At 37.0% G+C, this 25,010-nt stretch overlaps 1 protein-coding gene across 2 annotated transcripts in view; it reads right to left on the minus strand.

Annotated features, from left to right (window-relative positions):
• Window positions 1-4,480: 4,480 nt before the first annotated feature.
• The window catches only part of BMPER (BMP binding endothelial regulator), a 114,100-nt gene continuing 93,570 nt past the window's right edge, over window positions 4,481-25,010 (minus strand). For both annotated transcript variants that reach the window (XM_053468018.1, XM_053468019.1), the window contains 2 exons: window positions 12,035-12,165; window positions 4,481-4,985 (listed from right to left, as the gene is read on the minus strand). In XM_053468018.1, the coding sequence (XP_053323993.1) occupies window positions 4,804-4,985; window positions 12,035-12,165 (313 nt within the window). In that variant the 3' untranslated portion in view covers window positions 4,481-4,803. The remainder of the gene's footprint in view (window positions 4,986-12,034; window positions 12,166-25,010) is intronic.

The following is a 25,010-nucleotide window of genomic DNA, read 5'->3' on the forward strand; positions in this document are numbered from 1 at the left end:
TTACAGTGATCCGGATCACTGTAAGATCCGGATCATTGTAAGATCCGGATCATTGTAAGATCCGGATCATTGTAAGATCCGGATCTTTGAACGACTCTCTGCCTTCATTGGCATTCTAATCATTCAGAGAATATCACCATACTGTTATAAATAATACAATAATAATCACTGCCCCCAGGATTTACATTCCCCTTTACCTGCAACTGCACCTTAAGCTAAATTAATTAAATTAACCCTCACCATTAAGTTAACCCTAAACACCCCATCAACCATGACTGCCCCTAAAATTAACCCTTAACACCCCATCAACCATGACTGCCCCTAAAATTAACCCTTAACAGCCCATTAACCATAACTGCCCCTAAAATTAACCCTTAACACCCCATCAACCATGACTGCCCCTAAAATTAACCCTTAACACCCCATTAACCATAACTGCCCCCAAATTAACCCTAAACACCCCATTAAGCATAAATGCCCCTAAATTAACACTAAAGACCCCATTAAGCATAACTGCCCCCAAATTAACCCTAAACACCTCATTAAGCATAACTGCCCCTAAATTAACACTAAAGACCCCATTAAGCATAACTACCCCCAACTTAACCCTAAACACCTCATTAACCATAACTGCCCGTAAATTAACACTAAAGACCCCATTAAGCATAACTGCCCCCAAATTAACCCTAAACACCTCATTAAGCATAACTGCCCCTAAATTAACACTAAAGACACCATTAAGCATAACTGCCCCAAAATATCCCTAAACACCCCATTAAGCATAACTGCCCCTAAATTAACACTAAAGACCCCATCAACCATACCAATTTATTAGGTAATTTATCTGGAGTACATGCAATTAATTTAGGGGCAGTTATGGTTAATGGGGTATTTAGGGTTAATTTCAGGGGCCGTTATGGTTAATGGGGTCTTTAGGGTTAATTTCAGGGGCCGTTACGGTTAATGGGATCTTTACGGTTAATTTCAGGGGCAGTTATGGTTGATGGGGTATAAGGGTTAATTTTATGCTGATGACTGAGGGTTAATTTAATTAATTTAATAAAGTTAACTGTAGGTGCAGTTATAGGTAAAGGGGGGCAAACTCAGGGGAATCTAAATCCTGGGGGCAGTGTGAACATTATTAATGTATTTATTTATAAAAGTATGGTATCAGTAATATTCTCTGAATGATTCGAATCCCTGTAAGATTTGAATCATTCGACTCTTCGGATCATTCGACCCTTCGGATCATTCGACTCTTCGGATCATTCGACTCTTTGAACGACTCTCTGACTCTATGAGTCATCGTTCCTGTGTGAATTAATGAGCTGTAACCTGACCCCAGAGTCTGTGTCTGAGTGCTCTGCAGATGACTCACAGCTCAAGGATCAGGTTACAGCTGCATTATTCACAGACTGAACCACTACAAATGAATCGTTCAGTCTAGTGAACCGATTCATCCGGATCACTAAAAAGAACCGGATCAAATGAACGATTCGTTCATGATCCGGACATCACTATATTCAATAAAAATATACTCAGGGGATGTTGTAGTTTAAAAATGTATTTGAATAAACTTCATGCATTTTGGTAGTTTTATAAAATAAAATGTTATGAGAATATGTAATTATTTTATACATGTACTTAAGGCTTCATATCTTGTCCCATGACGCTCCCATGAAAAGCTGAACTTGTGCCAAAAAAAATACTGTATTGGCTCGATTATAGGCCGCACCTGAGTATAGGCCGCACCCTAAAAGTTAGGTGCTTTTTTAAATAAAATTTAATTCTAAGTGTTATGTATATGCTGCCACTCTGCCCTCCCCCGAGATATGCTGCCACTCTGTGTCCCCCCCGAGATATGCTGCCACTGTGTCCCCCCGTGATATACTGCCACTCTGTGTCCCCGAGATATGCTGCCACTCTGTGTCCCCCCCGAGATATGCTGCCACTCTGTGTCCCTCCCGAGATATGCTGCCACTCTGTGTCCCCCCGAGATATGCTGCCACTCTGTTCCGCCCCGAGATATGCTGCCACTCTGTTCCGCCCCGAGATATGCTGCCACTCTGCCCCCAAGATGTGCCCCCCTCCCCTAGACTTACCAGCGCAGACTCCTGTGTGTCTTGCAAGGCCGGCAGGAGACATCTACACAATACGGGTCTCTGTCTCTCATAGTGGAAGTTTACCTATGGTGAAAATTAAAGGCGTCTCATCTTTTTAAGTGGGAGAACTTGCACAATTGGTGGCTGACTAAATACTTTTTTGCCCAACTGTATAGTACTCCTGAAGCAATTAAAATGTTTTAAAAACAGAAATCCAAAAGCATGTAATGCATTTGGAAAATGGCACATCAACAACCAACAGTAATACTGCAAAAAAAAAAAAATATATACAAGCAACAACAAATTGTTTCCTCAAAATAATTTCTCATCCTAACAATTTTTGTTCAAGATTGATTTAGTTGAAAATAAATAAATGGTTCTTGTAATATTCAAGCAGTTAACATCATACTGAGTCTTTCTCAGCTTTGAACAAAATAATTACATTTTATGTTACTAAAAAATCATGTCAAAATCAAATATGAAAATAATTCACCAATGTAAATTTTGTATTCATGATCTAGTTACAAACTTCGTAACAACTAATTCTGTTTGAGGAAATGTTTTGGTGCAGTAGTAATCTACTTTTAATGGCTGACATTGAATTTAAGTATGTTTATTTTAAGGTGATTGGTATTTCTTAAGAGGTTTAGTATATTTTAAGCACTAGCTTACTAAATGTATAGTGCTGTGTGTAAGGACAAAGTGGAATACATTGTGTAGTATTTTCTGCATATCGAAAACATAAAATATGCATAATTCTTCTCACTTATGCATAAGCAGGTGGACATGCTTATACAGTATCTCACAAAAGTGAGTACACCCCTCACATTTTTGTAAATATCTTATTATATCTTTTCATGTGACAACACTGAAAAAAATGACACTATGTTACAATGTAAACTAGTGAGTGTACAGCCTGTATAATAGTGTAAATTTGCTGTCCCCTCAAAATAACTCAACACACACAGCCATTAATGTCTAAACCTTGGCAACAAAAGTGAGTACTCCCCTAAGTGGAAATGTCCAAATCGGGCCCAATTAGCCATTTTCCCTCAAGGGTGTCATGTGACTCATTAGTTTTACAAGGCCTCAGGTGTGAATGGGGAGCAGGTGTGTTAAATTTGGTGTTATCGCTCTCACACACTCTCATACTGGTCACTGGAAGTTCAACATGGCACCTCGTGGCAAAGATCTCTCTGAGGATCTGAAAAAAAGAATTGTTGCTCTACATAAAGGTGGCCTAGGCTATAAGAAGATTGCCAAGACCCTGAAACTGAGCTGCAGCACAGTGGGCAAGACCATACAGCGGTTTCACAGGAAACAGGTTTCAAAATCTACTAGTGTAGGGTATTTTCTCAAGTTATTGAGTAAATGAGAATCACATGCATACATCACACAAACCATATAAATACTAACTTAACCTATCTGCTCTTAGGAAAAGTAGGAACAGGTTGTGGTAGTTATATTAAGAGTTTTGTGTTTTTGTGTTCATTAACAATTTGCTTGCAGTTTCTAAAACTTCTAGAGACCATAAAGAGTGCCAGATATTTAAATCCAACCTGCTTCTACTATTTTACTATTACTACTTCACCCTTTCAGTATTTTGTCTTCTAGACCCCCCCCCCAAATAGCGCTTATCCATTAGCATCCCAACTAACATTGTAAGTGTTACTGGGGTGAACCAAGTGTTTATTCAAATTCAATGTGTAAATTAAGTGATGTGTAATGCTCCTGCAAACTAAATGCTGTTGGAATGATTTGTTATTTGCATAGTTATGCCCTTAAGTCAAAGATAACCAAACATCACTTACGAAATATATATTTAATGCAGAGACTGCTGGCAATTGATATTCCTCCTGGGCTGTAAGTATCGGCAATATGCAATAATAAATGCTTAATCTAGTATGTCACTTTATTGCCAAATTAGACCTCAAATTGTGACTTTGTTTTGATTAACAATTGAATTGCATAGTTTATAACTCTTTCAACATCTAATGCCTCTGGTCAAATTCTTACTAATTTCAGGATTATCCAACAGTCTAAGTACTCTCAAACACTCTGTCATATCATGATCCAATAAATCGGAAGATACTATCCATAATTACTTAAGGTTCACTGAATTATGTCAGCAATCACCATCCGATGTGACGGAACTATGTATTTTTCCCACTGTATGTAAAGAATATCTGAGGAAACTATTCCCATTCCAAACAGCTTGTTTCCTGTTGAATTGTAAACTCTTATTGTGCATTTGAAATAATTCACTTTGGCAACCTTACTGCCACAGAGGATCTTCAATAAACAAAAAATATATAAAAATAAATTTTAGGCTTAAGCTATGGCCAGACTATCAAATATACTTTCTTTAACCAACCGTGTTAAATTAAAAACATGTTTTATTATACAATTGTTCAAATAGCTTAAAATGATAGAATCCTAAAAAATAATACATAAAACATTATAGCAAAAAATATACATATAATAATTTGTCTTTCTTTTGCCTATATAAATGATGTATAATTTGTATTTATATTTATACATATACCATATTTATAATAATCAATTGTGTCCATGAGTGAGAATGTGCCAACATGAAATAATATCTTTACATGTCCTGTGTTCACACAGTTGAGTCCTTCATTTTCACCCTGGGGGTGTTTAGGAAAAACAAAAATCAGGTGTAAAAGTCAGAAGGCTTGTGTCACCGCTGTGGACAGAGAGCTGGTTTGATGCATTTTCCCTGATGAAGTACTAAATTGGCAGGGCAGTGACAGCCAGCCACGCAGGGTCTGCTGCAGGGACCAATTTCATTCCAATTTTCACATGTCTTGAGGCATCCGGGTCCACAGGTATCATATACAGCTCCGTGTTTGCACTGGGTTGCTGCAAGAAAGCATTGCACCAATATTAGTAGATAACAGACAAATGTATGCCCACATTCAGTTAAAAGATGAGAGTTGGTACCATGTTAATCACATTCAGTTAAAATAAAAAAACAAAGCATAAATAATGGATTAGTATGAATCAATATAGCGTATTTGCTCAATTAGGGGACGACCCTAATTAAAAGACGAACCCTAAAATTTGAATATTAGTTTAGAAAAAAAAGAAAAAGCCTGAATTTAAGACTACCCTATAAGGAAAATGTTTTACTACTAAATATTAATTTACATGTAAAATATTATTTCATATTTAATAAAAACTATGATTGAGATTGAGAGAAAAATGCATTTTTTTGTTTTTCCTTTTATTTGCCAACCTGCTCCACAGCTTGCTATTCTCCCCCCCAGATATGACTTATACCCCCTATATGCCACTCTGACCCCCAGATGTGCCTTATAGCCCCTATATGCCACTCTGCTTCCCTGATATGCCTCCTGCCCCCAGATATGCCTTATACCCCCTAATATTGTATGTTTGGTGGCAGTAGTAGCATTTAGGTGGCAGTAGCAGCCATTTAGGTTCAGATTTATAAACTTATAAAAGGTATAACAACTCTATCACTCACTCCCTCACCGGAAACTGCCCTTTTAGATTTCCTACCTGACCGTATACACTGTTCAACAAAAATGTCCAAACGTAAGTAATAGCAAAAAACTAAAAATCTCATAAGAATATACAAATACGGGAAGTGATAGATGCTCTCCATAAAATTTGAATTTCTGTCAGTTGACTTGAAGCTCTGAAATTCCTCTTTGTTAGGGGCTAAGATTTGGAGGAACCTGGTAAAAGGTCTGGTAAGTCCTGTCTACTACTACACAGTACAATGAAAACATTTTTTCCTGTTCAATTTCTGCCTACGAATCACTTTCGTGGAACATTTTCTGGTGTTATAGTATATGTAGTTTATGTGCCAACCTGTCAAAGACATGCACGGTGCTGTGAAAACGTATTTTCCCCCTTCCTCAGTTTCTTCTATTTTGCATATTTGTTACACTTAAATGTATCAGATCATCAAACGAATTTTAATATTAGAACAAAATTCCTTCAAGAGTGCATTGACAATTCATCCAGGAGGCCACAAAAGAAGATAAACAAGCCTTAGCTGCCTCAGTTAAAAGTCAGTGTTCAAAGTTCTACAATAAGAAAGAGACTGTACAAAAATGGCATCCATGGCAGAGTTGCAAATGCGAAAACCACTGCTGACCAAAAGGAACACAAAGGCTTGTCTCATATTTGCCAAAAACATCTTGATGAGCCCCAAGACTTGTTGGATAATATTATGTAGAATGATGATTGAAAAGTGATTTTTTTTGGAAGAAATGGGTTGTGTTACATCTGACATAAAGCTAACACAGCATTCCAGAATAAGAACCTCATGTCAACAGTCAAACACAGTGGTGGTAGTGTGATGGTCTAGGGCTGTTTTAGGACCTGAGCAACTTGCCAGAATTGATGAAACCATGAATTCTGCTCTCCAGGTCAGTTTGTGACCTAAAGCTCAAGCCCAGTTGGGTTATGCAGCAGGTCAATGAGCCAAAGCACTCAAGCAAGTCCACCTCTTAATGGCCTAGTCAAAGTTTTATAATGCAGTTCATGCTCAAAAACCCTCCTATGTGGCTGAATAAAAACAATTCTGTCAAGAAGAGTGGACCAAAATTCCTCCTCAGCGATGTGGCGATTCATTGGCCATTATCACAACCAAGGGTTGCACAACCAGTTATTAGGTTTAGGTGGGCAATTACTTTTCAACATGGGTGATATAGGTTTTGATTAATTCTTTACCTTTAATAAATGAAATGATCATTTAAAAGCTGCATTTTGTTTACTCATGTTGCCTTTGTCTTATATTAAAATTAGTTTGATGGTCAGAAACACTTAAATGTAACAAATAAGCAAAAAAAATAAAAATAGGAAGTCGTATTGTCATACAGTAAACAACTGTACTACCAGCCACAGGTTCTTATCATTAAGATTACCTGACATAAGCAACAATGCATTATATGTATTTATAACTAAACGCGTTTTTTTTTAGCCTAAAGGGATAATCGCCGTATATTATATTCAACAGTGTATTTTACTTTGACGGTAAGTGCATGTTTTCTTGTTAATTTAGCTTTCAAAAGCCATTACAGCTGATACTGAGCTCTTACAGAGATATTTTATCTTGGCCAACAAGTGGGATGAACATGTGTTGGCAAAAATCCCAGCTGAAACCTGTTTCAATTCTGTCTGTTGGGATAATGCTTTTCCAGGTAAAGATGAAATTTAATGTTTTTTGAAACAACATGCATCTATTTCAACATTTTATGAAGGTTTTATTAAACCATTACTTTTTTCGTAAACCAGCATCTTGTAAAGAGTAAACTGTTATTATGATGTCTTGCCAAAGATCACAGGAACTCCAGTGAAACATTGAGAACAGCTGAATACGTTGCAAAAGGTTAATATTTACAATGATACAAGCAAATTAAAACAATCTCAGGTTTGATCTGTTTAGGTTAGGGGCTACAATTATATAAATTAATTGTTTTCATTGTATAAGGCTTCCTATTGATTTATAGTTTTTACACATGATGTTATCGATCATCACACTGTGAACCTAGCTATAATGTAGCACAGTATTACTAAATAAAAAAACATAAAATAAAAATTCTGACATTTTTGGCAAATTATAAAATGTTGCCTTAATTATAGTCCACATAGGAAATTGTGCATGTGCAGTTGGCAGACGTTACACAAAATAAATAACTGGTCTGGACAGCCAGCACTCAGGGCATATGTACAGTTGCTGACATCGACTTGACCAAACCAGGACTGTTGGCAGCAATTGGCTAGGTGGCTGGCTGGTTGTCAGCAGTGATATATTTACCTCCAAAAGTGCCAAGGCCTAAACTAGGGCAGTACATCCTACCAACACATATGCGCTGCTGTCCTTTTTACTGGGCTTCGGGATATGATGTCACATCCCCGGCACGGAGCAGGAGGAAACTATGGAGGACTATGCTGATTTGGCACAGCCCTCCGTGGTTTTAATAGGCCTCTTGAGGAGATCAATGATCTCAGGTGAACAGGTTCCCTGTTAAGTGACAGAAGGGCTGCCGCCCCTTAGACCTAGGCTTAATCAGCCAAGGTCAGAATACCCCACTTGCTGTGAACATGTAGGCATGCAAATTACAGCACAGAAGGTCCACTGTCCTGCAATTTAGGTAGCTAGCTGTTGCTGTGTTTCAGCCGTTAGATCATAGTCTGTGCAATGTGATGTAGGTGTTTGTATGCATATATGCATATACAGTATCTCAAATTTTTGTAAATATTTTATTATATGACACTCTGCTAGAATGTAAAGTAGTGAGTGTACAGCCTGTATAACAGTGTAAATTTGCTGTGCCCTCAAAATAACTCAACACACAGCCATTAATGTCTAAACCTTCACTACAAAAATGAGTACACCCCTAAGTGGTGTGGCCACCATTTTTTTTTCCAGCATTGCCTTAACCCTGTTGGGCATGGAGTTCACCAGAGCTTCACAGGTTGCCACTGGAGTCCGCTTCCATTCCTCCATGACAAAATCATGGAACTGGTGGATATTAGAGACCTTGCGCTCCCCCACCTTCCATTTGAGGATGCTCAATAGGGTTTAGGTCTGGAGACATGCTTGGCCAGTCCATCACTTTTACCCTCAGCTTCTTTAGCAAGGCAGTGGTCATCTTGGAGGTGTTTGGGGTAGTTATGTTGGAATACTGCCCTGCCGCCCAGTCTCTGAAGGGAGGGGATCATGCTCTGCTTCAGTATGTCACAGTACATGTTGCCATTCATGGTTCCCTTGTATTTGTACTTTTTTTTTAGATCCTCAGAGAGTTCTTTGCCATGAGGTGCCATGTTGAAACACGTGTGAGAGCGATAACACCAAATTTAACACACCTGCTCCCCATTCACACCTTGTCGTACTAACGAGTCACATGACACCGGGGAGGGGAAGTGGCTACTTGGGCCCAATTTGGACATTTCCACTTATGGGTGTACTCACTTTTGTTGCCAAGGTTTAGACATTAACGGCTGTGTGTTGAGTTATTTTTGGGGGACAGCAAATTTACACTATTATACAGGCTGTACACTCACTACTTTACATTGTAGCAGAGTGTCATTTCTTCAGTGTTGTCACATCCAAATATATAATAACATATTTACAAAAATGTGAGGGATGTACTCACTTTTGTGAGATACTGTATATATATGTGTGTGTATGCCTGTCTGTGTATGCAGGTAAGTGAGGGTAAGTATATGCTTGTGTATGTTATGTTTAATTTTGTTAGGTGAAAACAACAGTGCACTACAGCAAAGGTAGGCACGAACATGCAATTTTGGCACTTTGAGGTCTGAATGTTTGCCATCACTGCTCTAAACGCAACCAAACAATATTGAAGATGGGTTATTATTGTTAGCAATTCTAAAACAAAAAGACAAGTCATAAGATCATTAGATGCTAAAACTGCAGGCTATAAATAACATTTTGGGATGCACTTAATTAGGACTGAGTGCACACTGTTCTCAGTCTTTAAGAACATTGCTTGCAGTTAGAATAATGTGCTCTTTTACAATTGTAATTGTTTTACTGTAGGGTAAGGACATGCAATGCCAGAGATTGCTAGCATACACACCAGAGATTGCTAGCATACACGATGCCTAATGACTGAGGCTTTAAAAGGTTTCAAAATCCAGAGTGCAGAAAACATGCTAATTTCTATTTGTTTAAATTAATACCAGGATTTCGCCATTCATAGGCTGTATTGTGCCAACATGAATAACATCTGTTAAAACTGTTTGGAAACTTGAATGGGAAATATAAAGAAAATCTTGAATCCATCATTGCTAAGCTTTACCCACTTGTGGCTTTTTGGTTTTCTTTTTCCTTTTTTATGCCTTAATGAGAATCCTTCATGCTGCTGTGTTTCAGCTGTCAGATCATAGTCGGATGTGGTGGAAAGGAAATAGAGGTCTGAAGACAGATGTTCTTAGCCATGTTATTTGTGATCAGACAGATGTGAAAGTAAGTATGTAGCCCCTTTTTAAGGACAGATGAAAAGCACCACTGGCAAACTTAAATGTAAGCAGTTATTCAATTCAACTAAAATTAACACCTACTAGTGATGAATAAATTCCATGGCAAAGCCAAGTAAAACAAATCATAAAACGCCTCTAAAAATGTTACCATGAGTCTCGGGTGACCAAGTCGGATCTCCAAATCTTTCCCAAGTCATACAAAAGTATGAATAAGTATATTTAGTTTTAATTGTATTTTGTTTCTGTCCTTGGTGAACTAGACAGCCTTAAACAGGATATAACTGTTCAAATATTCAAACATAATGATAAGCAAGCATCTACAGAGGGTAGAATGAAATGTCATAAGGGATAGTGGTCTACTAAGATAAAGCCAGTAGCTCTGTGTATTGATTTGCACTGATCTTATTTCTCCTGGTGAGAGTGACAACATTTTGAGAACCACCGTTGTCCTTACTAGGAGGATTAGGAAAACAACACATCCTCCAGGAACACGTAGCATCAGTAGTGCCAATATCACACTGTTATAAGATAAAGAGTAATCTTTTATACCCTTTCAGAATGTTGGGCATCCAACACTACTGATATCCTCATTCATCCATACAGAGGGCAGAGTGACATCTGTTCTCTCACCATGATTAAGCATACTTTCCTTTTCCTTTCAAAGTAACATTAATTTTATAGTGTCAAAAATGACCAGTCTTGTAGATAAAACTAGCTAGTTTTGACTGCCCACACAATCCATTAGACGAATGATGGACAATTTTAATAGGACTTAATAAGAATTGACAAAGTACCGCTATAAAATTGTCATTGCAGCTAATTTTGGTAACAATAAGAAACTACTCAAACTCGACTACGGTCAATAATTAAATTACATTTAATGTGACCAAAATACATTTTGGTTCAGTAGTGCACTTCATAATCCACCAATATGAAATTTGCTTTAATCCGTTAACATTTTGTGAAATGTGATATCATGTGACTGGATAAACTATGCTTTAGGAACTGCATCCAACAAAGATAGTCTTAATAACCATTTAAAGAAATACATTTTCATGGCAAACATGTATTCTGAACAGCTATGCAATGCTGTAGTAGTTTGTGAAATCCATAAACACTACTTATCTAGATGCTGAAAATGATGGAGGAGGTGTAATAACGGTTAAGGAAACCTATGATAAAAATTCATTTAAGAGTCAGATATTTCTGCCTGCAAAATCACACTGTGCAATTGTGTATATTAATACTGCCTGTAGGATTTGTTCATTTTGAAATATTTACTTTAGTATTTCAGAGCTGCATATTGTGAAATCCATAGTTCAGGAAAATCAACATTAAAAACAGAAATTCTCAGACGGAGAATTATTCTCTAATAATTGTATGCATTTATCCTAAGTCTGTGAGTTTCTTCATACAACTACATAAAAGAACCTTTGCCCCAGTTAACTGTATCCTACTACAAATCTTACTTTTTCCATCTATAACATTTGTGTTTTTTAAGGGGATGTCCCATCAAGGGCATGCTAAGGCATGTCGCCTGCACCAGATTAATTTTTAGAATTGTTTTAGCATGATATACCATGCTGTCATAGAGGTTTTAAAGTCCCCACTATTTTCATGACGGCACAGTGTGTCGTAAAGGGGAGAAGAGGTGAATACGCTAATGATTAATATTTGTTGCCTCTGTCATCTATGTGGGTGATGATGCTAGTATTGCTGGCGCAATACATCTACATTGGTCCCTAACGTGAAGCCCATATAAAAGCAAATGCTGATGTTACAAAGCTCGGCACGCAAGACCATTTAGTTTGTTTTCACGTTTTCTAAGGAATGAAATGGGTAACTCAAATGCAACGACTCGGTTAGTGACTCTTAAAAAACAGTTTTATCGATATAAAGATTTGCTAATGTTTTAATAATCAACATACCTGCACATGTGTGCTCGGGTTTCCATGGAACTTTCACACCTTCTCTTAGACAGGCTCTGGCATAAGCAATTAAGGATTCACAATAACAGTTTTTATGCACTGGGCATTCACACATATCTGTTACACAGGACCTATAGGAGAGAATACAAATATATATTGAGAACATATACTTTTTGCATAATAATTGGCAATAAAAGGTGGCCAAAAGGTTTGAAAAAGCCAGCAGTTTTTAAGCTTTTCATTTAATATAGCTTAGCATTTCACGTATTCCAATGTTACATTACACTCTATCAATCATCCTACTAATGAAGGATTTTTTACAACTGTAGCCATTACAGTCAGCTAACTCAGTTTTTAAAAATAAATGCACGCAAGGAAAACCCCTGTTAAAAATACTGTACATATTTATGATAATACAAAATGTGCATTAATACATCTGGTGCAGAAGAACATATGAAAAAATGGGTATGCAGGTACTAAGGCATATACATACATTTTCCAGAGCCATTTTTGGTGGAATAACGAATTTCCACAGCAGACTGATTTTATAACGTTCTATGAATTAGGAATAAACTAGGACATTGTCTTTTTGGGTCATCCTTCTAAGTACTTTCAAAATGAATTTCATCATATACATGTGGACTTAAAAAGAAGAAGAGACTCAAACTTTAGGCTTAAGCTTAGGGTTTTAAGAACAAATATGTCATAACCATACCTGGGAACTTCTTCACGCCGGCTACCCGGAGCCTTCCCTTGCGGGATGTGGCCAGGACTGCCCACTGATGTCAGTGGGAAATACCCCCTTCTAAAAGGGCAAATGGGCGGGGAGCAGGGCGTGTCAAAACCTCGCTCCCGCGATCCAGAGGATTTGGGTGTTGACCTGGAGAACCAGTGCTTCACCTGGAGATCTCCGGGTCAAACACGGAGAGTTCCCAGGTATGGTGATAACAAAACATACTATCATAACATGGGTGCCCAACATGGGTGCCATGTTTTCATGGGGCAAAGCCAAAATGCCATGTCTTTCCGGCCACTAATTTTACAGTGTTCTTAAATTTAAACAGTCACCAAATACGTGCTAGACATCTCTTAAGAAATAGAAAAACAAAAGAAGTTGCGATAATGAACAGATTTTCTATTGTTTTCTCGATGAGTAGGAACTAACCATAACTTGCTAACCATATGTAAAAAATAGCAAAAAAATGTACATATATTTGTTAATGTATACATAGCAGATATATTTCTGTAAATATATTCTTGATACAAGACAGTATATAATAAATATAATCTCTCTGAAATATTAATGCTGTATCTAATTCAGCTCACATGGCAATATGGCCACATTAGGCCACATACCACAGCGTGTGTATTTCTTGACACTTCTTGCACATTGCAAGAGCGTTTGCTTTGTTTTAAGTTGTCTGGTTTTATTAGCTTGATGCTACATCTTATTTTAGCATTAAAAATACACTTTTTAATGTAATAAATATTTTATTTTTCGATAATCATGACAGTTGTCATTACTAGTCCAGTAAATGACATGCTGTTTACGGCACCTTCCAGGAGCCGGTGGCTTATGATTGTACAGAATTAGAACTGTACCACAAAAACAGGTTATTTGGCAGGTATGCTAAAAGTAAAATATGATTCCAAACCAGGCTGTTCAATATTTGTGTATTGTTATAAGTGAGGGGCTCACTCAAGTGTAAGTGGGTCACTGCAGCTGTACAGCTACCAGCAGCAAACACATTAAGCCAACCAGATGCTTAGCTGCCAACCAGAGGCTGATCTGCTACCTACCAACCAGAGGCTGATCTGCTACCTACCAACCAGAGGCTGAGCTGCCATCCAGAGGGCTGAGCAGCCAAATGCCAACCAGCCAACCATAGGCAGTACTACTCGACTAGGAGTTCCTGCAAAGTCACTCCTTCTCCATTATACCTGCTGACGCAACATCCAATAATGTCATGAAGACATCTTATTGCTGAAAAAGCAAAAGCTTATTCATCTGTGTGCACTGTGCAGATTCCAGGACAATGTAAGATGCCCGGGACAGTGACTCAAAATGCGGGACTGTGCAATCCAGGCCATGTGGTCACCATACCCCTCTCACTCGTTTATATGAACACATATTTATCAAAAATATCAGCAATTATATACTGTCGGACTCTGTAACTGACCAAAAATATTGTTTGCATTTAAACCTACTCTTGTGAAAACAAAGCCAAACAGATACAAAAGTAAAGATTCATATCGCAATTCAATATTATTTTGTTGTTATTTTATTGTTTTAACAATATGTCACACAACAATGCTTACTCTGTTCTCTGCTGCTAAACACTTAGAAGATTGTAGTTGATGAGCTTGTAGTCACTATCTCCCTCTACTGACACATTCTGCAACTTCAACAACAAAATAAACATGTACAAGAACTTTAACCCCTTCAGTCCCAGGGTTTTTTGGCACCTCAAGTCCCGGAGCAATTTTGCCATTTTTGCAGGAAATGTCGGTTCAGCTATTATTCCCCTTTACTTAAAATAGTGTACCTGTGTAAACTATATATCGTTTTTCAAGGAGAGAAAGGGCTTTCTTTTGATACCATAGTTTGAAAGAATATTTGTAAGCACTGTTTACTAAAGTATAGGATTTAGGGAACAGGTAGATAAGATTAAAAGTGTTGTTAATATTGTATTTTAGCATGTTAAAAAGATTACAAACATAATAAACAACAGATACATATGTCAATAAGTAAAAAGTAATTACTTGTTTAGAACTTTTGAATAAAAATGGGGTGGGGGGAGTTCAAAACTTCATTCTGTTAGATTTTGGAATATAAAATCCCTGAAAAAGGAAGGTTCCATTATTTTAGCAAGTTTTCATTTCCCTTCTTCAGAATAAAAGGAAGAAAAAATAATCACTGTAACATTAGCCCCGTTAAAATGAAAATAGCATAGCAACATTTTTCTTTCCTTTTGGTGAATACATTAAAATAGAAATGAGCTATGGACATCACATGCTGCTAGTAAAAGGCCAGAGTAGCAGAGGTCCATTTAAACTTTGTCCAAGCCCACCCACGGAGCCCTTCATCTTATTCTGCCTGTATAGCTTGCCAACATTTCCCTGTTCCAGACTCCCAGAGAGGATATGAAAATCTTACATTTCATCTTTCAGGACCTTAAGTGGCTATATAGTTAATGAGGGATTGTTCCTCTCTCAGTGGGACTCTCGCTTTACTGGTGGCACAAATAGACTGCAGGGATCAGCGTGACTATTGGTTGCATGTATGAAGGTTTGATGAGTTCATCAGTGATAAGAACAGTTTCCCTAGAAGGTTATCCCTGCTTTACCTCATAGGTTGCATACCAGAACTTGATTAATATCTCATGCCTCAGTTATTTAATTAATTTATCTCAAGTGTATCATCTACATGCATATTCAATAATAAATATGTTTTACTTAAATAAATCAATAAAATATACCTGGTGATTTTATTACACTCAGCATGTTATACTAATATGGAAAAAACCCATTCCATTGCTATGGTAATAAGACCAATTTCCAGAATCATATTTCATACAGAACAACTTCTAACTGGACCCAGTCTTGTTAATGTGTTGCTCCCGTTGATATATGCCTGTTATTGAATTATTGCTGTACATTGCAGCAATGTGATGTATTATTGTAACTCTGTGTGCCCATCTCCCCTATAACCATTCAATGTACACCCATGAGTCTTCACAGTATATACATGGACACATTGCCCTATTCAAACAGTAGGCACATTTCTGTTTGTTCCCTATGCCATACCTTCCTTAGGTTAAAATCTATTGAAGGGACACTCGCTCATCACATTATAAGTAACAGATAACAATAAATGAACCGATTTGTGTCCTGTGTGTTTATCCAGATTTACATTTGCCCTGTGTCCTTAAAAACACTATGTCTTCCCCAATAAACAGTTCTTTTATATCCTGACTGGTGTGTTGTGTCATTACTGGTGGTGAAGGTTCATTTAGGAGACAGCCAGGGACTCCATGGCCAACCTCTGCTTCCCGCTACAACTCTAATGTGTCTAGTGACTAATATCTAGTTATTTCTGAGAGGAAAAACCAAATTGGCTGTGGTTTACTTTTATACTGACATTTCTGTGGAATAATTATCAGACAAATAACATAATACATATTGCTTTCTTTTTGAAAAATAGATACAGCCAAGGTAACAACTTTTGACATGGCATGCCAGTTGAGTATTACTGGCCCTTAAAGAAGTGAAGGGAGCTACACTATACATGTATCATAAATGGGAACTAACAATTTTAAGTAAAATTACATTTATTTGTCAAAACTACTTATAGCCTATACTTTTTTGATAACCACTGTAATTGTTTAGCAGATATTTAGTTTAGTTCAGCAGCCTGTGGCACGGCCAGCATTATGTAATCAATTTTTCTGTCCTGAAGTTCTCTCTTCCGCTCAGTCATCCCACCCTTACAGACTACCTAAACCAATCAACAATTCACAACTCTAAATCGTTCTAAGTAACATCCTTTATCCTGATCAATTTAAACTCTTGTTACAGACCACACCAGGATTTGTGTGCTCCCCAGGAGAAATATATGTCATGTCAAGACTAAGAAGGACTTCCAGTCATCTACAGGGTACACCGCAGGAAACATGATGCTTGAATTGCAACTTGATTTATTGTTGCTTATCAAAGAATCGGAACTTGGTGTAATACAACAAGGATACTATACGTTCACACGTGCAAAGAAAAGAATGAACACTCTCCAGCAATGCACACAGAGCAGAAGGATCTGATGAGGTTTCATTGTGTGTATTTTCCTGGGAGTCTTGCGGTGTAATAATAAACCAAGCAATCTGCTCAATGAAAGTTTGGCGTCCGTGGAGCAAACACACGCAGAGATAATCTCAGCAGTATTTTTCACATAAAGAGTTTAACTTTCTTCAAAACTAATAATAAAATCTTTGTAATACATTTTATGCATATACTTGGCACTGTACATTAATAAAAAAAAAAGAATTTTTCACATTCTTGTTTGAAATGATTATAGGTAAATTACAGCTGAAATACAATTATTTCTTTTACATAAAATAGATAAAAATGTTCCATAAACATAAGTATATTTTTTTCATTTATAAAGAGATGCTGTATTTTACTTAAATATACCTTCAAGGCAAGTAACAAAGGGAGCTTAGCCCAGCCTAAGGGCATTTGTTTAGTGCATGGGAGTTAATGTCCTTTTGTACAGAAATGCCTTGTGCTTCTGGTTTTCTTTAAAAAAAATATTATAGTTAAAACAGTGTTTTCTTTTACGGACAAGATGCTGAGGTATCTTGGTTTTACTGAACATGAATCCTCATTAATTTAAACAACAATGCTCATTAGTATTTAAAGAACAGAGACTCATATAAGTATATTTGAATGAAAACCAAAGAACACCATCAAATCTGCACTCCCTGTACAGTATAAAAATCCCATGTACAATGGGAAGCCCTTAATGTTTAAGGTCTCCCATTCTTCTGTTTGTCATCTGCTTAGAAACCTTATTTTGCACACAAAGTCCAAAGCCTGCCTAGCTTACCCAAAGCCCACTTATCGTCTTGTGTCCATTCAGCATAAAACAGAATTTGTGAGGTCAAGCACTGATGTTCATACATGGGAACGTATAAACTCTGGGTATTTAGAGCCTTTCCTTGCGGGACGTGTCCCGCTGCTGTCAGTGGGCGGTCCCGCTGACATCGGGGGCATTCCTGCTGATGTCAGTGGGCATTCCCACTAAAAAAAATTGTGGGAAACACCCCCATTTAAAGGGGAGATGGGCATAGAGCGGGGTGTGTCAAGAGCCAGCTCCCGCGACCAGGAGGATTCGGGTGTTGAGCTGGAGAACCGGTGCTTCACCTGGAGATCTCCGGGTCAAACCTGGAGAGTTCCCAGGTATGCTGATGTTGGACAAGAAGGGCTGTCTTGCCATTGGTGTTCCAATAAATCCAGTTAAGGTCAGTGCTCAATGCAGGCCACTTGATTTCCTCCTCATGTATTTATGGACCTTGATTTGGGCATAAGGCTACAGTCACTAGTACATACTGTGAAAAACAGCCCTGACCATTATCTACCTAACTTTACACTAGGCAATGTGCATTAGAATAAGCATCATTCTCCTGGCATTCACCAAATCCAGATTCGCCCATCAGACACATTTTAACTGCTCCAGAGTCCACGCTTTACACCACTGTAGCTGAAGCATGGCATTGCGCATTGTGCTCATATAGTGTAATATAAAATGAATTATGTTATTCTTCATTACTTATTTTTTGTTAATGGTTCCTGCTTTGTCTAAGATAAGTAGTTGTAAGCAATTCCTAAGTAGACACGTGTATCCAGATGTGATTATTTATGGTCAACATTGACAGGTGTTTTCTCTCACTTCAAGTGTTTTGCCCCATACCTGTTATGATTTTTTTTTATGTAAATGAACTGTATAAAGCTGTCAGGAATATATAATTTTGTAAATATATTCTAACAGTGATGTACTACTACTACCAACACATTTTATTTTCAACAAGAGGAAGGCAAAACACCTGGAGGTATATCATGTTTCCACTTAACTTTAGAGCTAAAGCCACATCCAAATTACATAACGCATGAAATACTTGAGGTCTGTTGTCTTAGCTTAGGCAGAGCTCCTGGAGGACATTGGTCTACAAAAGCACACAAGAAGTTTGGCTGAAATTCTACTTTATACCCTGTGGAAATGTAGAGCTGAAACGTTTAAATATAAGGCCTTGAAGATATATTAACCAGTAAATCTAAAGTTGTATTTAATTATGCAACATTCAGAAGCCACACAATACTTTTTTGGTAAATCAGTGATCACTATGTTGGTACACAACTACATTCATGACTTACAAACATATTAAACATGTCATTTAGCAGTCAAACCAGTCTTAGACTTTTTCCCATTATCTCTGGGAATCTGATTAGACTAAAAACATGGGGCCAAAAGGCAGGTGCTCAGCAGGGTCGCCTAATAATTTTCACCTGATCCATAACTGTATACGAGAGGGATGGTTCCCTTCAACCGGTAAGTAAGAGTGTGCGTTAGTGAATGGCACTTTTGAAGGCTTGAGTTTTGTTAACTTCACAATAATATTTTACTCCTTTCTGTGTATGTTTGGTCTCACCATGTTTATAACACAAACATCAGCTTTGTCCTATAAGCTTTCTTCGTCCTGTTCCCAAGTTTTGATGTAGGAAGTAACAGAGAGCATTCTTGCTTGGGGTGCCATTTGGACTAAGACTGAATACCCTGAGCTCATATATTGAATCACGTGGCCTGATCTTTAGGGACAATGAGCTAAATTATATACACCAATATGTCAGGTTAAAATTCTGTATTTTTCAACCTGACATATTGAAATGTCAAGTTGGTATGTTTGGTGTAAAAAAATCACCTCATTATGAATAGTAATGTTTATTATTATAACTGAAGCTTAAAAATACAGATACTTAGCTGATATGAATTGGTCTCACCTAAAATATTAATTGGGATTTATAGTATAAATGCTAATGAAAACATTGCAATGCATTGTCCAAGCATAGATTAGACTTTGGTAATATTGTCAGTATAAATTCTATAGTATTTATACTAGATTCTCTATACTATATATTCTCTATATACTAAATTTATAGTAGATTCTCTGAATAATCCCTTACCTTTACAAACACAAAACTATAGAAGAGATAATTTACTGGGATGGAAATAATTAAACTGGCAAAAAAGGAAGATTATAGCTGCAAAGTTATGATATTTTTGACACTAGAAAATAATGATGACAACTTTGTTTGTCTTGCCAGTTGAGAAGTTTGAAATTGCTTGCCTGTGCTGTATATTGCAGAGAGGGGAAGCAAATTGTTTTTACATCCCATACTTCCAGTGCTTTCCTCTTTAAAACAGGAGTGTTTTCTAGGCACTAAGAGCAAATGCAAATTTCTTCCCCTAGCTATATTAAGGACGGAATGTATGTGTTTTCCGTTTTTTAGGCATTGTCAGTATATATATATATATATATATATATATATATATATATATATATATATATATATACCGTATTTGCTCGATTATAAGACAACCCTCCAAAATTTGAATATCAATTTAGAAAAAAAGGAAAAAGCCTGAATATAAGACTACACTATAACACAAAGGTTTTACTAGTAAATATTAATTCACATGTATTTGTTCATATTTAATAAAAACTATGATTGAGAAAATGCATTTTTTGTTTTTATTTCCTTTTATTTGCCAACCTGTCCCCCAGTTATGTACATCTGCCCAATGGCTTGCTACTCTGCCCCCCCCAGATATGCCTTTTACTCCCCTATATGCCACTCTGCCTTCCTGATATGCTACTCTGGCCCCCCTGGTATGCCACTCTACTCCCCCGGTATGCCTTATGCCCCCTGATATGTCTTATACCCCCTATTTATCACTCTGCCCTTCTGATATGCCTTATACCCACTTATATAACCCCCGACTTACCAATGCATCCCTAGACTTGTTCCCCCATGCTCCAGACTCTCTGGTGTCAAGTGGGGGCAGCCGGTGGACAGCCCCCACTGCTACTCAGGACTTCAGCCGGGGCTTCTATGACTGAGCACCTAAAGGTCATGTCACGCCGGTGCTCCGTCATAGAAGCCCTGGTGGAAGTGTCGAGTAGCAGCAGAGGTCATTCACTGGCTACCAGAGAGGAGAATCCAGGTCTCCTGCAGCACTGCAGGAGATCTGGATCTTAGTCTTATAGTCAGACCTCTATTTGAGGTCAGATTATAAAACGAGGGGTATTTTTCAGAGCATAATTGCTTGACAATTATTTGTAATTATTCTAAATTAACAAATCAACCTTTTCCCTGTAGAAAAAGGAGAACAGGAACAAATCTCTCCATTGCAATATTATAGTCGCAACCATTTTTGTTTTGGAGAATACGAAAGATGCTATTCTTAAGAGGTGTTTTACTGTTTCTATGAAGCTGAAAAGAATTATGACTTCTCAACCCATATAGTTCAGATTTTTTACACAGCAAATATATCTCTCTTGAGATCCTGACACACGTTCCTGTCAACGCAGCTGTGTACAAACTAACGAGAATAATTCTGTGGGCCAACTGTGACCTCTGGATGGTTCCCAGTATGTTCTCAAGTAGAACACATTGCTATACTCAAGCTAACAAATCATTTTGCCTGTGCTTTAAGGCACAATCCCATTGACTTGGATCCTTAAACATAAAACATATTAAAGCAATTTAATATTTATAAAATGAATATGTATTGAGGGTCCAGTTTCTAAAGAGAAAAACATCCTATGTTTCAAAGAGAATATTTTTGGGATATAAAAAATACATTTATCTATTAAGCTATCTAAAATATATAATGATGCAAGATGCCAGTCCTTAAAAGCCCCCGATTATGGGGAAATAGAAAATATTATAGTCTTTTTAAAACCAAAAAGGTCCTCCATTCCTAACCAATTAACTCTATAAACATTTACTCAAAACGTAATTCCACATTCCCAAATCTTATTAAATTAGGAATTATAACAGAGAATAGGTTGCTGTCCCACAAAACTATATAAACCAGGTGAACACACTTCTTGCTTGAACATCAAACCAATATACATTTTGACGGGCATGTGCCCACTATACCTCCCCTCCTGCATACGCTGTGCTCTGGGAAGGAAAATTACAGTAAAAATTAAATGAACCAGCACTTTTTCCTAACCTCTAAATCCCCAAGGTAAATTATCAATAAAATATACTTTGTTTTAAGAAATGTGGTAAGGAATGCTCATATCATATTTAAATGTATTAATAATGATGTATAGTCCAAGACCAAAAAAAATGAACAATTATAACTCAAACATCAATAGAGGTCTACTTCAGTATAAATATATATCTACACAGCATGCCTCTGTCTGTTCCAACCATTTTCCAGGCACTCTTTGAGCTAAACTGTTTCACAAAACCAACCACAGGACAATTTCTGTAATTCAGTTGTACTGACCTGGAAAGATCTGTGCAAATACAATTTGTAATGTGTAAATGTATACACAGGAAAAGGCTTCTGGAAAGAAATATTGGAAAAAAAAAGGATGATGCTAGCACGATATTGAAGGTAGGCATGCAGATGGTTTGGCCAAGGAGATTATATAAATAGTAGCTGCTATACTGAAATAAATGTGTATCCAATTAAATTTTTTTCTTGCGAATTTCGTGATGCTATTGACTTTTCCAAATGGAAACCTTACATAACAAGTGTATTAATGTAACGGATGCAAATCTGGTATGCACGGGAAATTGTTATGTCCTGAAAAATTATAGTACCTTTAATTTACCTGAAAATAGATTGTGTTATTTTAGTGTTTTGCACACAATTGAATTCAAATGGTATGGTGGTAGTCATAAGAGTGCCAATATCTGGTAAAGGTTACTCTTCACTGGTCCTAGGAAACACTGAGGATTATTCCCTAAAGAAGTCACATAAAAAATCTAGAGACCATAAAAACCATCCACCTAAAAGTAATCCAATAAAACCATACTCTTCAGCTAAAAATAGCTTTACTCCATAGTATTTATTGACAATGAGGGGATACGGACAGACACAAATTGTATCAAATTATTTCCTAAAAAAAAAAAATAGTTGCCAAGAGAGTTTAACAGGACAGTTGTGGCTTGAATTCACTATACAGCTCATCCCCCTTTTTTTTTTTTTTTTGCCAGAATAGCGAAATGAGCCGAAACCATATTTCTCCCTTTAGTGAATAATGGGTTTGCTGATGATACACTGTATAAGTGTGAACACATTAGATGTGAAAATCCCAATTACATACTGTTCTTTCTGTTACACTGTTGAGGCCAATTATGGTCAGGTCATTGATCTGAGCCCTAGTTATTTAATCAAATGTGTTCTCTGCTGAATGTAATGTATGTTCACTTTTCTGCTCACTGATGAGATAAAAAACAATGTGATCCAGAGCACAATAGTAATGGTCCCTACATAATAATTCCTCCAGCTTTCAACATGTCTGCACACATCTGTTTAATTAATAGTACGTCCAATGGCACACCAATGAGAGGAAGGCAATAGTTCTATTGTCACTGCTTGAATTCTGACTTCTCCTCATTCTTCCCCTCTGCATAAGTATCCTTGTGAAATATGAATCTATAATATATAGTGTAAGGTAGCAGACCACTTGCTCTTTTATTGCATCAATAAGGAAGGTTAACTCCAATCATTGCTGCAGGTTTAGAATGGAGTAGTATTAACAAATGACAAATATGAATCATTGCTCTCTTTTACTCAAAGAGTTAAAACCTCTTAAATTGTTTTCGACATTCCAGAATTAAAATAAATGCCACCTAGGCAGATGCAGAGTCTCATAAACCACGTTTCTGCATATTAGTGCAGGTGCAGTTTAATTACCACTCTTGTATTGCCAAAAAAATGTTACAATGTACTAAGCAACCCATCATCTTAACTGCTGAATGCTTATTTATCATTACTACTCTTGAACGCAGTATTTGAGTGCAACTCGATTTAAATAAGATCTTCTGTGATAAAGAACACATGTTTTAGAAGTATTTCATGGATGCTACTGAAAACAGGGTTTTTTCAAATATTATTAGAAACTTTATTGCCATTTGAGATGTTTTTCCTATCAAATGTTCAATGTGTCTCATAGGAGAGCAAAATAGTGTGTCTATAGAAAATGATACACAGCTATAATCCCAGGTGAACTCAAATTCATCCAAAACTATAGCCTGGTCAAATTCTTTAAAAATATCTCCCTTTTTTCTATCCATGGTCCAGAGGGAAGAGGACACATCTGTGATCCCTCTGGCAAATGGTCAGTATCTTACAGCTGTGATAACTCTGCATACAAAGAGAATTATGTTTTTCAAATGTAGTCCCAAGCTGATGGGGAAAATATTCTGAACACACACAAGTACATGGAGTTGCAGAGCTGGAGACTTTGGTAGGTCAACAGGTCTCATATAGAACCAAGTTCAGATGTAGAGTGAGGACTTTTGCCTTTGAATTCCAATTCAAGGCTTCTCATCACAAATCTGAGAATATATTTCTGGCGGAGAACAACATCTGTGTGTGTCATAGGTAATAAAATCATCCTCTTCCTATTGTGGTGAAAAAAATATATATAACTGCATTCACACATCCTAGTAGACAGATGGCTTACGCAATTAAGTAGTAATTTAACTGCAGTTTCAATGCACATTGGGAAACCACGTGTCTCGGATTGGCCAAGACAGTCTGGTAATTCTGCGAAGTCCTGGCGTAAACCTCAACCCCACACCAAGATGATGGATAGCAAGCAAGAGCAGCCAATGTTCTGTACCAATGAAACCTGATTGACACTGAACGGTGCACAGCCTAATTTCGCAAGCAACATTTAAAGTAACTTATTAAACATAAATACTTGACAATTTGGGTTGGAGTGGGTTCCTAACTACAATTTAGCTGAAGCATCTTGAGAAATCAGTACCACTAATTAAGTGGATAATGAGGATCATTATGATGTCCATGGTTTATAATACCGATCACATTTCATATTTGCATTTATTATTCATTCATAGATATGTTAGTAAAAAATGAGTACAGCAAATAATAACTCTTGTTGGCTTTACTGTCTCAAACTCCTTGTGTTCTTTAGCAGCAATAATTTACCATGAAGCCACATGTAATATCAAAGTTGCATATAGTTCTCTTCCTAAATATGTTAATGTAATATGCAAGTTCACTTTACAGCTACTATAAATCTGAAAAAGTTAATTTGCGTGAAAAACTAACAACTTTAAGATTCTTCCCAAGTGTCTATTAAAACATTACATGTCTTCAATTGAAAACAGAAGCAAAACACAGAATTAAATATTTCCACATGCAGCACTT

Source organism: Spea bombifrons, chromosome 5 (genome assembly GCF_027358695.1).
Source record: "Spea bombifrons isolate aSpeBom1 chromosome 5, aSpeBom1.2.pri, whole genome shotgun sequence".
Lineage (NCBI taxonomy): Eukaryota > Metazoa > Chordata > Amphibia > Anura > Pelobatidae > Spea > Spea bombifrons.